This window comes from Myotis yumanensis, unplaced genomic scaffold, assembly GCF_028538775.1.
Source record: "Myotis yumanensis isolate MYYU_CA2020_CCGP unplaced genomic scaffold, mMyoYum1.0.hap1 SCAF_4, whole genome shotgun sequence".
NCBI lineage: Eukaryota > Metazoa > Chordata > Mammalia > Chiroptera > Vespertilionidae > Myotis > Myotis yumanensis.
In genome coordinates this window covers 105,546,432-105,561,065 of record NW_027223755.1, presented here as the reverse complement: position 1 = coordinate 105,561,065, position 14,634 = coordinate 105,546,432, and the positions used below count along the sequence as shown (strand labels likewise).

Here is a 14,634-nt window from a genome sequence, read left to right as displayed (position 1 = left end):
TGGGGACTTTGGTGCAGAGATTGAGCTTATTGGGAAAACACTGGGCGGTATTGAAAGGTTGTTAACAAGGGAGAGACCTAATCAAAATTTGTATTTTGAAAAGATCACTGTGGATGCAGGGTGGAGAATGGCTTGGAAAAAAAGAATAGATTTCAAAAGACCTGTTAGAGGGTCTTAGAATAATTTAGGCACAAGATGGTGGTGGCCTGGACAAAGTGCTGGGGACACGAAGGAAGTTAAGAAGGCTGAGATTTTAGGAGCCAGAATGGGAGGGTGTGCTGGCTAATGTGGGAGGGAGGAGGGGCTGGAGAGTCAAGGTGGACTCCCAGGTTTGGAGCTTGGACAGTAATGACAGTCACTGAAACACAGAGAGCCCTGGAGAAGAATGAGTCCCGGGAGGCAGGAGAGATTAGGATGCTCTGGGTGTGAGATGCCTGAGAGACGTCCCAGAAGAGATGCTCAGTGGGCAGTTGGGTGTGAAGCTCAGAACAGAGGTCCCCGGCTTGTAATTTCCTGTGGGTGTGCCACAGCCCTCAGAGAGATGGGAACGGGGAGTGTGAATGGCTCTCCAGGCCCCTCCCTACTAATAGATGAGCTCTTCAAAGCCATAGCTCCTCATGGGAGAGTTGAGTTTTTCTCAAGGAGTTATGTACACAGAGGTCCCTCAGAAGCAGTAAGAGTAGGGGGGAGAAATGCTTCAGACCTAGCTGAGTAGCCACTGGATTCAATTATCCATCTACCAGCTGTTTCTGTTATTTTATTTTTTGTTAATCCTCACCTGAGGATATTTTTCCCCCATTGATTATTATTTTTTTATTATTTCTTTAGTGAATGACTGGGCAGGACCCAAACTTGCACTTTTTAAAATTATATTTAATTGGTTTCAGAGAGGAAGGGAGAGGAAAAAGTGATAGAAACATCAATGATTAGAGATGGTGCCCACAACCTGAGCATGTGCCTTGACTGGGAATGCAACTGTGGTTACAAAGCTGAGGCCACTGTATTTTGGAGTCAGCAGGAAATTACTGCAGCTGAAGGCCTCTGATGTCTTCTGGTGCCTGTCAGATCCAGGCTGGATATTGGCTGTCATGGGGACCGTTTTTGAACCATGGACAGCAGGGTCTACAGTCTTCATCCACCAGCTGCCCCAGTTTGACACTAAGGTCATTGTGGAGGTAAGAGGACTAATCTCTCAGTGTCAACAAACTCCCAGAAAAACTCATGTTTCAGGTTCAAAAGCTGGCCCCTGCTGAGAAGAGTGTGTGTAACAAAGAAGCCCATTAGGGTGATAGAACCTGGGCTCTGGGTATCTCAAATGTGAGGCGCTGAATCAGTCAGTGAGACTCCCAGAATACACATTTTGAGAAATTAAAGCAACCAGAACAATCTCAGGTCTCCTGGCTCCTCCAGGGCCGGATAGCTGGTGTGTGTGTGTGTGAATTTATTGAAGTGTTTAAAACCAGAGCCCTTGGAATAGGATGGTTCCTTTTCACACCTTTAACATCATTAGGGGTAACCTTACCTCTCTGAGCTCAGTCTCCTCACCTGTAAGATGGGAGTTTTAATAATTACTACCTCATAAAATTGTTGGGAATAATGAGATGATACAGGCAAAATATATAAAGTGCTTAGCCCTGAGGTCTACACCTGAAAACACTCAGGAACTGGTAGCAGTTGCTGTTATCGTCATGAGCACATCATGAATAAATGTGCTCTCCTAGAAGGGAAATCAGAATTAAAATGGTAATAATTTAAAAAATAGAGTTACCACCACCAACAACAAAAGAATGGTAATAATTGGCCAGTATTTTTCATCTTAACCATAAAAATAAATTTTTCTCTGCTCACCTTGTAGACACTCTTTAAATACCCCATCACCCAGTGCATTGCTGCGCCCTCTGTATATCGAATGATTCTGCAGCAGAATTTTGGCAGGTATGTAGAGGTGCCCTGTTGTGTTCACAATCTTTGGGTAGGATTTTAAGGATTCTATTTCACTGTGGTCTTGTTGTTGGTGGGGAACAGGCTCTTCCACAGGGTTGGGAGGAAAGTATCCCAAGGCTCCGCACAAGGGAGATTGAGATGTGGCAATGTGGTTTATTTGTTAGGTAACATCAATAGAGTTCTCCTCCCGGCTTCCCAATGCCCATCTCTCTGGGCCCTGCCCTGGAAAAAGTCCAGTCTCCTCTTCAACAGCCAACACAAAGGTCAATGCCCGGAGTTTCTGCTTCATGATCCTTTGGGCCTGGAAGTCTCTCCCCCAGCCCAGGTGGCCCCTAGACCTGCATGGTCCTTTGCTCCTGGGCGGGAGGGGACAAGAACAAATTGGGCCAGTGGGGTCCCAGGCAAGAGAGAGAGCCAGCATTACCGCCTGGGTCTCAACCAGGAGCTTTTTCAAAACAACCCACTAACTTCCCAAGATTCCAGGGGCACGCACTGGGCCCACCCCTGGCCAATGATCTTTTCCCAGGTTAGACTGACAGCCTCTGTGGTCCCACACCTCCCCCTGCGCCATTTTGACTTCACTGGGCAGTTCCTGACCTCCCCCCTCTCCCTCCCACACACAATCCCAACCCAGAGGGGAGGGAGCGGTGTTAATCCCCTTGGGGGGACTGTGCTGCCATTTCTTGGGTGTGAAACTGGAGCTTCCTGGTGAAGCAAACAGGCCTCTGCTTCCAGCTGCCTGTGCTCAACACTGTCAGCCTGTCCCCTGGCTCTGTTTCTTTCAATCACCAACCAAGGATGGTAACAGTCTGACTGTTCTAACTCTGGTTCTTTGAGGACAGTGAGAGCTGGTGTGTGTGTGTGTGTGTGTGTGTGTGTGTGTGTGTGTGTGTAATGCTGGTAGTGATAATATCAGCCAGTCTAATTGGTTTATTAAGCAGGACTCAGATCCAAATGAAACAGAGAGCCTTGCATCATTGTGGCCTTTTTTTTCTTTTTTAAACTTTTTAATTGTGAAATAACAAACACACAGAAAAATACATAAGACATAAATTTGTAGATTAAGAAATTGTTGAAAATTAAACCAATATGTAACCACTCATTCAAGACACAATAAGAGAACATCGCCAGCCCCCAGTGACCTACCTCTCCAACTCCCTACAGGAACTCACTATCCTGATTTTTATGGTGTTCACTCATTTGTGTGTCCTCCCCCTCCCCCCACCACTTGTAGTTTACCTCCTAAGGAAATATTAGTCTCTTTTACTTGCTTGTGAGCGTTGCAATAATATTATTCTATAATGTCTGGCTTCTTTTTACAACATTCTATTTCTAAGATGTGCCCATGTTGCACCATACTGCTGTAGGTAACTTTTATTGCTTTATAATATCCCACTTTATAAAAAGTCCACATTTTTTTCAATCCGTTCTACCACTAATGGACATGTGGGTGGTTTTCATTTGAGGGCTGCTGATGACTAATACTGTTCTTGCACATTCACCCTGTGCACATCAGCACTCATTTGTGTGGGGGTCTTTGTAGGAGAAATTGCTGAGTCACCGTGACACCGTATCCTACCACCTATTTTCCGAAGTATCCCATAGCCCTGTGCGCCCACTAGTAGGGAGGCAGGATTCCCTCATTTGTTCTTGTCAGAGTCTTCAATTTTTACCAATCTGATGGACATAGTGTTATTTTGCTATAGTTTTATTTTTGTATTTCCCCATGTTTGTAGATTAATTTTGAGCTAATCTTGTCTTTGAATCTAATGGGCACTTATGTATAAATTTTTTTAAACTTGTGGACATTTTATTTTTTTATTTTTTTTTATTGCTCAAAGTATTACAAAGAGTATTACATATGTTTCCTTTCCACCCCCCCTTGACATTCTCCTGGTCTCCCTTACCCCCCAGTGTCTTATGTCCATTGGTTACGCTTATATGCATGCATACAAGTCCTTTGGTTGATCTCTTACCTCCACCCTCCCACCCCCAAACCCTCCCGGCCTTCCCGCTGTATTTTGACAGTCTGTTCGATGCTGCTCTGCCTCTGTATCTATTTTTGTTCATCAGTTTATAATGGTCTTTATTATCCATAAATGAGTGAGATCATGTGGTATTTTTCTTTCATTGACTGACTTATTTCACTTAGCATAATGGTCTCCAGTTCCATCCATGCTATTGCAAATGGTAAGAATTCCTTCTTTTTTACAGCAGCATAGTATTTCATCATGTAGATGTACCACTGTTTTCTAATCCATTCATCTGCTGATGGGCACTTAGGCTGTTTCCAGATCTTAGCTATGGTGAATTGTGCTGCTATGAACATAGGGATGCATATATCCTTTCTGATTGGTGTTTCTGGTTTCTGGGGATATATTCCTAGAAGTGGGATCACTGGGTCTAATGGGAGTTCCACTTTTAACTTTTTGAGAAAACTCCATACTGTTCTCCACAGTGGCTGCACCAGTCTGCATTCCCACCACCAGTGCACGAGTATTCCCTTTTCTCCACATCCTCTCCAGCACTTGTCTTTGGTGATTTGTTGATGATAGCCATTCTGACAGGTGTGAGATGGTACCTCATTGTTGTTTTGATTTGCATCTCTCAGATGATTAGTGACTTTGAGCATGTTTTCATATGTCTCTTGGCTTTCTGAATGTCCTCTTTTGAAAAGTGTCTATTTAGGTCCGTTGCCCATTTTTTGATTGGATTGTTTATCTTCCTTTTGTTAAGTTGTATGAGTTCCCTATAAATGTTGGAGATTAAACTTATGTATATTTTAGAGACTCTAAAATGGAAATTGCTGCTTCAAAAACAAGACCTAATAAGTTTTAGGCATGGAGTTAAAATTTCAAGGAGTTGAACAACTACTCTACGAAGCTAACTCTGAAATACAACTTGCTTTTATTCACATAGCTTCCATCCCAGCATGCCCTTGGAGTCTGCCTCTATCTGTATTTCAAACCTCATATGACAGCCACTTTTTGCAACATTCCTCAGATGATGAACTTGGTCCAAACCCAGTAAAAATTCAATCAGGGCATCACTAATGACAACAGTGGAGACTCTGCTAATTTTACCTACTTTGGAGAAAGCTCCAGACGAGTGAGGAAGACACCCCTAATGAAACAAGCCCCCTGTCCACCACTCCTGACTCTGAGTAACAGGAGAGCTGTGGGGGGTGAGGTGGTCAGATGTCTTCTCTGAAGCTCTGTGGACACCTTGTCTCCCCCAAGCCTCAGGTTCCCCACTCTGGAGCATTGCACCACTGGCGGGGAGGCCATGCTGCCGGAGGAGCAAGAGAAGTGGAGACAACGAACGGGCCTTCTGGTCCACCAGGTCTACGGACAGTCGGAAACGGTAGGTGGACGGCCCCTCTGGGCCACGCAGCCAGTAGAGGAGCTGAATCTGCCAGAGCCTGTGCACAGGCCCCACTGTGCCCACAGCCAGCAGAGGGCGGCTCTGGAGTTCCAGGCTATTGGGCTCCAAATCAGTTTGCAGAGAGACGATTCACACACAGTCTTTGACTTGTCAAGACCTTAGTGTGCTGATGACTATTGGACAAAACCTTCCAAAGGGGTCTGAGGACAGGGGCTGCGTCCCTGGGATCAAGGGAGCCAGGAGGAGCAATGGCAATGGAGGCGCCTCCTGCCTCACGGAGGCATCGCCGACGAGTGCTGCTCATGTCGCCCTCCCTCCCTAGAGCAGCAGCCACAGGGCCAGGCAGGAGCTGGCCCTGGAAGCTCAACCCTGGGTGTGTATGAGGGCAGCACACACGTTTGATTGTGGGGCACAAGCAGGAGGGGAGGAGGGAGCTCAGGCATCACACACACACACACACACACACACACACACACACTGTCACCCCCAAGGCGATCACTGAGCACGCAGTGGGCAGGCCGTGCAGTCTGCTGTGCTGTCATCTTCAACGCCCTGATGCTGACACAGCCACTCTCCTCATTTCCCACTATCCCCTCAGCTCACAGAGTCACTCCTCTCAGGACCTGAAGGGCAGGCTCTTTTGGTCCTAATTCACATATTTGTCTGATGGTGTGTTGTTTTTTTTGCAAAAAATGTTTTATTTTAGTAATTTAAGTGGTCTGATTCCAGCCTGAGAAATGTGAGGGCTCGAGGCCTGACCTTGCATGGCTGCCAGTTCACTTTTGAACAGAGAAGCACATGCTACACCCATAACCCCAGTCCCTGTGCTTGAATACTCCCTCCTCGCTGCCCGGAGCCTCATTTCCCAAAGCACTTGCAACCCGCTCGCTCACCTGTGGGCGATTCTGTGTCCTGAAGTGTGAGCAGCAGCTTGGAGAGGGAGGCCTTCCTCTTCCAGGAGCTCAGGTGTCAGTTCCTCTGAGCATCGCCCATGGCAGCTTCACACCCATAGGCATAGGTGGGACCCGCCAGAAGCTGAGCTTCCCAGTGTCCAAAATGGGAACAGAATGCTGACCCTGCGGGGGTGGTGAGGACAGGGGAAGGGGTGTGCTGGCCCCCGGGCTGTGCCCAGCCTGCACATCCCCCAGGGCCGGCCTGCTGTCCTCACTGATGTGGGGGTCGTGCACCAGGTGTCAGGGGTGCAGAGCCAAAGGGGCCATCTCCATGCTCAGACGCTTGTTTTCTATGGAGGGAAACACCAGCAAAAGTCAGTATAATGCCCTGTTGGCGACAACAGAAATGCGGGGAAATACCACCGAAGGAGGATCACCCAGGCCTTCTCCTGGGGCCTGAGTCGGGCTGGTTTCACTGAGGAGCCAGGAGAACTCATGGGTGCGGCCTGTGCAGCTCCCGCCCCCCAGGCTCTGAGAGGGGGTGCCGGCCCGGCCCCTCTGACAGAGGAGACCCAGGGCATCAGCTCATCTTCTGACTGTGAAGGCTTTGCTCTAGGACAGATGGTAGCTTCAGAGAACCAGGAAGGAGGCAGAGGTCACCAGGAGGGCAATGGGGTGGGAGTGGTGGCAGAGGAGCAACCTAAGTGATTCCAGCGCAGCCCCGAGGGCAGATGGGGCAGGGATCCTGTCAGCTTCAGTCTTGAGTAAGTGTTGGTCAAATGGACACAAGCCTGGCGTGCAGTGGGCACTCCCCCACCCACAACCCGCCCACAGCCCTGAGCTCAGGCCTTGGCTCCTTTCTTGGCCTCCCCCACGGGACCCTGTGGCCCAGGATGCAGAGCTCCCAGCTCCCCACAGGCTCTATGAGCAGTGACCCGTGACCCCTGCGAGCAGGTGTGCTGTGTATGGTTCTTGCTGCTCTGTGATCTGCCTGGACCCTTTGACCACTGGTATTCTCTTTCTTTTGTGCACAGGGATTGACTTGCGGCACTCCCCGGGGATCACAGGTCAAGCCCGGTTCCATGGGGAAAGCCATCCCACCCTTTGACTTACAGGTTTGGTGCTAAAGGCGGGGCCAGGGAGCACTGAGGGCTCAGCTGGGATCGGACCCCGTGTGACACCAGGCGGCAGAAGCAGCCATGCCCCCTGCCCGAGGTGTCCTTCCTCCTCTCCTCCTAGTTCCCTCTCATTTCCTGGGAGGTTTCAGTACTGTGGGCCCCAGTGCAGCTCACAGTGCCAGCCGAGGCCGCACACACAGCCGTGGCACATGGGACCTGGAGGAGCGCCGGCAGCTCTGTCCACCCGCCGGGGCTTTTAGCTTGTCCCGACCCTGTTTCTAGCTTGAAGACACATGCGACGTCCACGTACCAGGAAACAAACACACCCATGACTTGCTGATTTCCAAGGCTTGACAGCTTCATTCTGTTTTCTGCCAGGGACCTCCCCATGGTCCCCCCTGGTGTCACACGCATAAGCCAGGCAGAGCTTCGGTGGGCAGGATGCTGGGAGCCCTGCAGGGGGACTCACAGACCTCTTGCTCCAGGTCATCGATGACAAGGGCAACATCCTGCCACCCAACACTGAGGGCAACCTTGGCATCAGGATCAAGCCCACCAAGCCCATGGGCCTGTTCATGTTGTATGAGGTGAGGGCGCCCCGCCTGCCACTCCCTGTCCCTGGCACCCCTGCAGCGAGAGGGAGGGGACTCAACTCTGCATCCTGAGACTCCTCCCATCTCTGTTATGTGCTCCAGTTCAGTGAAGCCGGGTCCAGTTCACCCAAAGCTCATAGACTTTCCCCTCCTAACCCATGTGGCACTGATGGAGTAGAGAAGTGGTCGGCAAACTCATTAGTCAACAGAGCCAAATATCAACAGTACAATGATGGAAATTTCTTTTGAGAGCCAAATTTTTTAAACTTAAACTATATAGGTAGGTACATTGTTATTCACTTAATTAGGGAACTCCTAAGGCTTAGGCAGAGCCATCCTCAAGGGGCCAAAGAGCCCCCTGTGGCTCGCGAGCCGCAGTTTGCCGACCACGGGGTAGGGAAGCCTGGCTTCGGGATCATCGGACTTGGGGCTGATGATTAAGAATGCCAGCTTCGTGCCCTAGCTGGTTTGGCTCAGTGGATAGAGCATCGGCCTGCGGACTCACGGGTCCCGGGTTTGATTCCGGCTAGGGGCATGTACCTTGGTTGGGGGCACATCCCCAGTGCAGGGTGTGCAGGAGGCAGTTGGTCGAGGTTTCTCTCTCATCGATATTTCTAACTCTATCCCTCTCCCTTCTTCTCTGTAAAACAATCAATAAAATATATTTTTTTAAAAAATAAAAATAAAAAAGAATGCCGGCTTCGGCTGGGTTCTCATCCTACCATCCAGTTTACCAACAGGGTGTGAACAAACCTAGTAACTGTCCTGAGCCTCCTGAGGCCTCCCCTCCCCCACTTCTCAGAGCAGCCACCTGCAGACCATAGGAGTCATGTGCTGCCCCAAGTCAAATAAACGGCAGATCTAAGATTCAAACCCATGTCTTTCAGCCCCAAAGCCTAATGGGAAATCCAGGGATTACAGAACCTGTGATGGGCTCTAAGGAAACTGCCCAGATAACCCCTAGCCCTCCCAGGGTAGTAGAGGCCACTAAGAGGAAATTCTCAGCTTCCAAGATGGGCCATGGAAGGGTGGGCACACCTGTAAGTGATCTCAGATTCCACCTCCTTTCTCCCAAAGAACAGCCATCAGAGGGTCTCTCTCTTGAAGTCACTGTTGTTATCACTCTGGCCTCCAGGGGACGCTGCTCCTCATGTGATACTATCAACCAACAGTAAAAAATGCTGGCTAAACCATTCATCAATTTTCTTTTTTTTTTTTAAATTTATTTTTTTTATTGCTTAAATTATTACAAAGAGTATTACATATTTCTCCTTTTTTCCCCCCGCCCTTGACAATCCCCTGGCCTCCCCTACCCCCCAGTGTCTTATGTCCATTGGTTATGCTTATATGCATGCATACAAGTCCTTTGGTTGATTTCTTTCCCCCACTCCCCGCCGCCCCACCCTCCCCGGCCTTCCTGCTGTAGTTTGACAGTCTGTTCGAGGCAACTCTGCCTCTGTATCTATTATTGTTCAAAAGTTTATAATGGTCTTTATTATCCATGAATGTGTGAGATCATGTGGTATTTGTCCTTCATTGACTGGCTTATTCACTTAGCATAATGCTCTCCAGTTCCATCCATGCTGTTGCAAATGGTAAGAGTTCCTTCTTTTTTACAGCAGCATAGTATTCCATCGTGTAGATGTACCACACTTTTCTAATCCATTCATCTGCTGATGGGCACTTAGGCTGTTTCCAGATCTTAGCTATGGTGAATTGTGCTGCTATGAACATAGGGGTACATATATCCTTTCTGATGGGTGTTTCTGGTTTCTTGGGATATATTCCTAGAAGTGGGATCACAGGGTCAAATGGGAGTTCCATTTCCAGTTTTTTGAGGAAACTCCATACTGTCTTCCATAGTGGCTGCACCAGTCTGCATTCCCACCAGCAGTGCACAAGTGTTCCTTTTTCTCCACATCCTCTCCAGCACTTCTTGTTTGTTGATTTGTTGATGATAGCCATTCTGACAGGTGTGAGATGGTACCTCATTGTTGTTTTGATTTGCATCTCTCGGATGATTAGCGACTTTGAGCATGTTTTCATATGTCTCTTGGCTTTCTGAATGTCCTCTTTTAAAAGGTGTCTTTTTAGGTCCTTTGCCCATTTTTTGATTGGATTGTTTATCTTCCTTTTGTTAAGTTGTATGAGTTCCCTATAAATGTTGGAGATTAGGCCCTTATCAGATATAATGTTGGCAAATATGTTCTCCCATGTAGTGGGCTTTCTTGTTGTTTTGTTGATGGTTTCTTTTGCTGTGCAGAAGCTTTTATTTTGATGTAGTCCCACTTGTTTATTTTCTCTTTAGTTTCCAATGCCCTAGGATCTGTATCGGTGAAGAAATTGGTTCGGCATATGTCTGAGATTTTGTTGCCTTTGGATTCTTCTAGTATTTTTATGGTTTCCTGTCGTATATTTAAGTCCTTTATCCATTTTGAGTTTATTTTAGTATATGGTGTAAGTTGGTGGTCTAGTTTCATTTTCTTGCATGTATCTGTCCAATTTTCCCAACACCATTTATTGAAGAGACTGTCTTGACTCCATTGTATGTTCTTGCCTCCTTTGTCAAATATCAATTGAGCGTATTGGTTGGGGCTGATTTCTGGGCTCTTTATTCTATTCCATTGATCTATATGCCTGTTCTTGTGCCAGTACCAGGCAGTTTTGAGAACAGTGGCTTTGTAATACAGCTTGATATCTGGTATTGAGATCCCTCCTACTTTGTTCTTTCTCAGGATCGCTGCAGCTATTCGGGGTCGTTTTTTATTCCAGATGAATTTTTGGAGAGTTCGTTCTAGGTCTGTGAAATATGCCGTTGGTATTTTAATGGGAAGTGCGTTGAATTTATAGATTGCTTTGGGCAGTATGGACATTTTAATGATGTTGATTCTACCAATCCAAGAACATGGTATGTTCTTCCATCTGTTTATGTCTTCCTCTATCTCTTTTTTCAACGTGCTGTAGTTTTCTGAGTAGAGGTCTTTTACCTCTTTAGTTAAGTTTATTCCTAGGTAGCTTAATTTTTTTGGTGCGATGGTAAATGGGATTGCTTTTTTAGTCTCTCTTTCTGCAAGTTCACTATTGGTGTATAGAAATGCCATAGATTTCTTGGCATTAATTCTGTATCCTGCTAAATTGCCGAATTCTTTTATTAAGTCTAATAGTTTTTTGATGGAGTCTTTAGGGTTTTTTAAGTATAATATCATGTCATCTGCAAATAAGGACAGTTTTACTTCTTCTTTTCCAATTTGGATGCCTTTTATTTCTTCTTCTTCTCCAATTGCAATGGCTAATACTTCCAGTACTATGTTGAACAGGAGTGGTGAGAGTGGGCATCCCTGTCTTGTTCCTGTTCTTAGGGGAAATGGTGTTAGTTTATGTCCATTGAATATGCTGTTGGCTGTGGGTTTGTCATATATGGCTTTTATTATGTTGAGGTATGATCTTTCTGTTCCCACCTTGCTGAGAGTTTTTATCAAAAATGGGTGTTGAATTTTGTCGAACGCTTTTTCTGCATCAATTGATATGACTATGTGGTTTTTTTCCTTCAATTTGTTTATGTGATGTATCACGTTTATTGATTTGCGGATATTGTACCATCCTTGCATCCCTGGGATAAATCTTACTTGGTCATGGTGTATGATCTTTCTGATGTACTGCTGGATCCGATTTGCTAAGATTTTGTTGAGGATTTGGGCATCTATGTTCATGAGGGATATTGGCCTGTAGTTCTCTTTCATTGTGTTGTCTTTACCTGGTTTTGGTATTAGGGTGATGCTGGCTTCATAGAATGAGCTTGGAAGTGTTCCTTCCTCTTGGATTTTTTGTAGTAGTCTGAGGAGGATAGGTTTTAGTTCTTCCTTGAATGTTTGGTAAAACTCCCCTGTGAAGCCGTCTGGTCCTGGGCTTTTGTTTGCTGGAAGCTTTTTGATGACTGCTTCAATTTCTTCCATAGTTATTGGCCTGTTGAGATTTTTAGATTCTTCCTGATTGAGTTTTGGAATGTTGTATTTTTCTAGAAATATGTCCATTTCCTGCAGGTTGTCTAGTTTGTTGGAGTAGAGCTGTCCATAGTATTTTTTAACAATCATTTGTATTTCTGTGGGGTCTGTTGTTATTTCGCCTCTATCATTTCTGATTTTGTTTATTTGGGTCCTCTCTCTTTGCTTCTTGGTGAGCCTGGCTAGAGGTTTGTCAATCTTGTTTATCCTTTCAAAGAACCAGCTCTTGGTTTCATTGATTTTCTGTATTTTTTTTTGGTCTCTATGTCATTTATTTCTGCTCTAATCTTTATTATCTCCTTCCTTCTGCTCACTCTGGGGTTTTCTTGTTGCTCTCTTTCTAATTCTTTGAGCTGTAGATTTAGATGATTTACTACCATTTTTTCTTGTTTTTTGAGGTAGGCCTGTAGGGCTATAAACTTCCCTCTCAGGACTGCTTTCATTGTGTCCCATAGGTTTTAGATTGTTGTGTTTTCATTGTCATTAGTTTCCAGGATGTTTTTAATTTCTTCTTTGATCTCATTGGTAACCCAATCAATATTTAATAACATGCTATTCAGTTTCCAAGTGTTTGAGTATTTTGGGTTGTTTTTATTGTAGTTTATTTCTAATATTATGCCCTTGTGGTCTGAGAAGATGCTTGGTATGATTTCAATTTTCTTGAATTTGGGGAGACTTTGTTTGTGACCCAATATGTGGTCTATTTTTGAAGATGTCCCATGAGCACTTGAGGAGAACGTATATTTTGTGGCTTTGGGGTGAAGTGTTCTGAAGATGTCAATTAAGTCCATCTGATCTAGTGAGTCATTTAGGATTGCTGTTTCTTTGCTGATTTTTTGTCTAGCGGATTTATCCAGTGATGTCAGTGGTGTATTAAAGTCCCCTGCTATGATGGTATTGTTGTCGATCTCTCCCCTGATATCTTCCAGGAGTTTTCTTATATATGTGGGTGCTCCTGCATTGGGTGCATATATGTTTATCAGGGTTATGTCCTCTTGTTGTATTGATCCCTTTAGTATTATGAAGTGGCCTTCCTTATCTCTGGTTATGGCCTTCACTTTGAGGTCTATTTTGTCAGATATAAGTATTGCTACCCCAGCTTTTTTTTCATTTCCATTTGCCTGAAAGATATTTTTCCATCCCTTCACTTTCAGTCTGTGTGAGTCCCTTCTAATGAGGTGGGTCTCTTGTAGACAGCAAATGTATGGGTCATGTTTTTTTATCCATTCAGCCACTCGATGTCTTTTGATTGGACCATTTAGTCCATTTACGTTTAAAGTTATTATTGAAAGGTACTTGTTTGTAGCCATTTCTATTTTTTTGTGGCTGTTTTCTTTCTGGGCTTTTTATTTCTTCTTTTTACACCAGTCCCTTTAGCATTTCTTGCATTGCTGGCTTGGTGGTGATGAACTCCCTTAGCCTTTTTTTGTCTGTGAAGCTTCTTATTTCCCCTTCAGTTTTGAATGATAGCCTTGCTGGATAGAGTATTCTTGGATTCAGTCCTTTGTTTGCATCACTTTGTAAATTTCTGTCCATTCTTTTCTGGCCTGATGTGTTTCTGTTGAGAAATCGTTTGATAATCTGATGTGGGATCCTTTGTAGGTAACTCTCTGTTTCTCTCTTGCAGCCTGTAAGATTCTCTCTTTGTCTTGTACATTTGCCATCGTTATTATGACGTGTCTTTGTGTGGGTCTTTTGGGGTTCATCTTGCCTGGGACTCTCTGTACTTGTGTAACTTTTTTCTTCCCCATATCTGGGAAGTTTTCTGTCATTATTTCTTCAAATAGATTTTCTAATCCTTGCTGCTCTTCCTGTCCTTCTTGCAGCCCTATTATGCGTATGTTACTTCATTTCATGTTGTCCTGAAGCTCCCTTAGGCTCTCCTCCTGTTTTTTATTTTTTTTCTCCAGTTGCTGTTCAGATTGAGCTTGTTTCTCTGCCTTATCTTCTAACTCACTAATTTGGTCCTCTGCTTCTTCTAGTCTGCTGTTGAAACTTTCCATGGTGTTTTTGATTGTAGCTATATCACTTTTCATTTCTTCCTGAGTCTTGCATAGGTTGTTGACTTTCTCATCCATCTGGTGAATGAACTGTACAACCATTATTCTGAATTCTTTTTCTGTCATGTTGCACGCTTCAACTTCATTAATTTCCTTTCTTGGTGATTCCTCATTGTCTTTCCTCTGGGTGTTGTGTCGTCTCTTCATTCTGAGTATCTCCCGATGGTTCAAAGGTCGAGTTGCGTGGGCCTGGGCTGTGTGCAGTGGGAGCCTCCCACCACCCTAGTGTCACTGAAGAGCTCTGACACTAAGATGTGTGGTTGTTGTTGGTTGGTGGGAACCAGGCTCGCTCTGTGTCAGTGTTGCCAGTGCTCAATGTGGCCTCGTATGTGCTCTTAGAATTAGGGACCCTGCCTGCACTGTGCTGAAATAGAGACCTCCCTGGAGCGTGTTGAAAACCAGAGCCCCCTAGCATGCGCCAGGAGTCAGAGTTCCCCAAGAGTCCAGTATCAGAGCCTCTGTTGCTTCGCGCGACCTCGCCTTGAGAATCAGGGTCCCTGTGTGCCCTTGCACCAGGAATTGGATTCACTGGCTCTTAGTATGAATGCACAGGGAATCAGGATCTCAGGCGCAGGTGATAAGATACACAGTCAAGTCACTGGTGCTTGGTGCTGCCTCCTGCCCAGAGAAACGGGCCCCTG

At 45.7% G+C, this 14,634-nt stretch overlaps 1 protein-coding gene across 3 annotated transcripts in view; it reads left to right on the top strand.

The window, feature by feature from the left end:
* Positions 1–14,634, top strand: part of LOC139008327 (acyl-coenzyme A synthetase ACSM1, mitochondrial-like) — a 50,730-nt gene that overhangs the window by 16,053 nt on the left and 20,043 nt on the right. Inside the window, exons 6-10 of one of the 3 annotated variants that reach the window (XM_070411642.1) lie at positions 1,019–1,175; positions 1,856–1,935; positions 5,184–5,307; positions 7,256–7,336; positions 7,825–7,926. In XM_070411642.1, the coding sequence (XP_070267743.1) occupies positions 1,019–1,175; positions 1,856–1,935; positions 5,184–5,307; positions 7,256–7,336; positions 7,825–7,926 (544 nt within the window). Of the gene's footprint in view, positions 1–1,015; positions 1,176–1,855; positions 1,936–5,183; positions 5,308–7,255; positions 7,337–7,824; positions 7,927–14,634 lie in introns of all 3 variants that reach the window. The other 2 variants (XM_070411641.1, XM_070411643.1) reach the window with 2 other exon arrangements.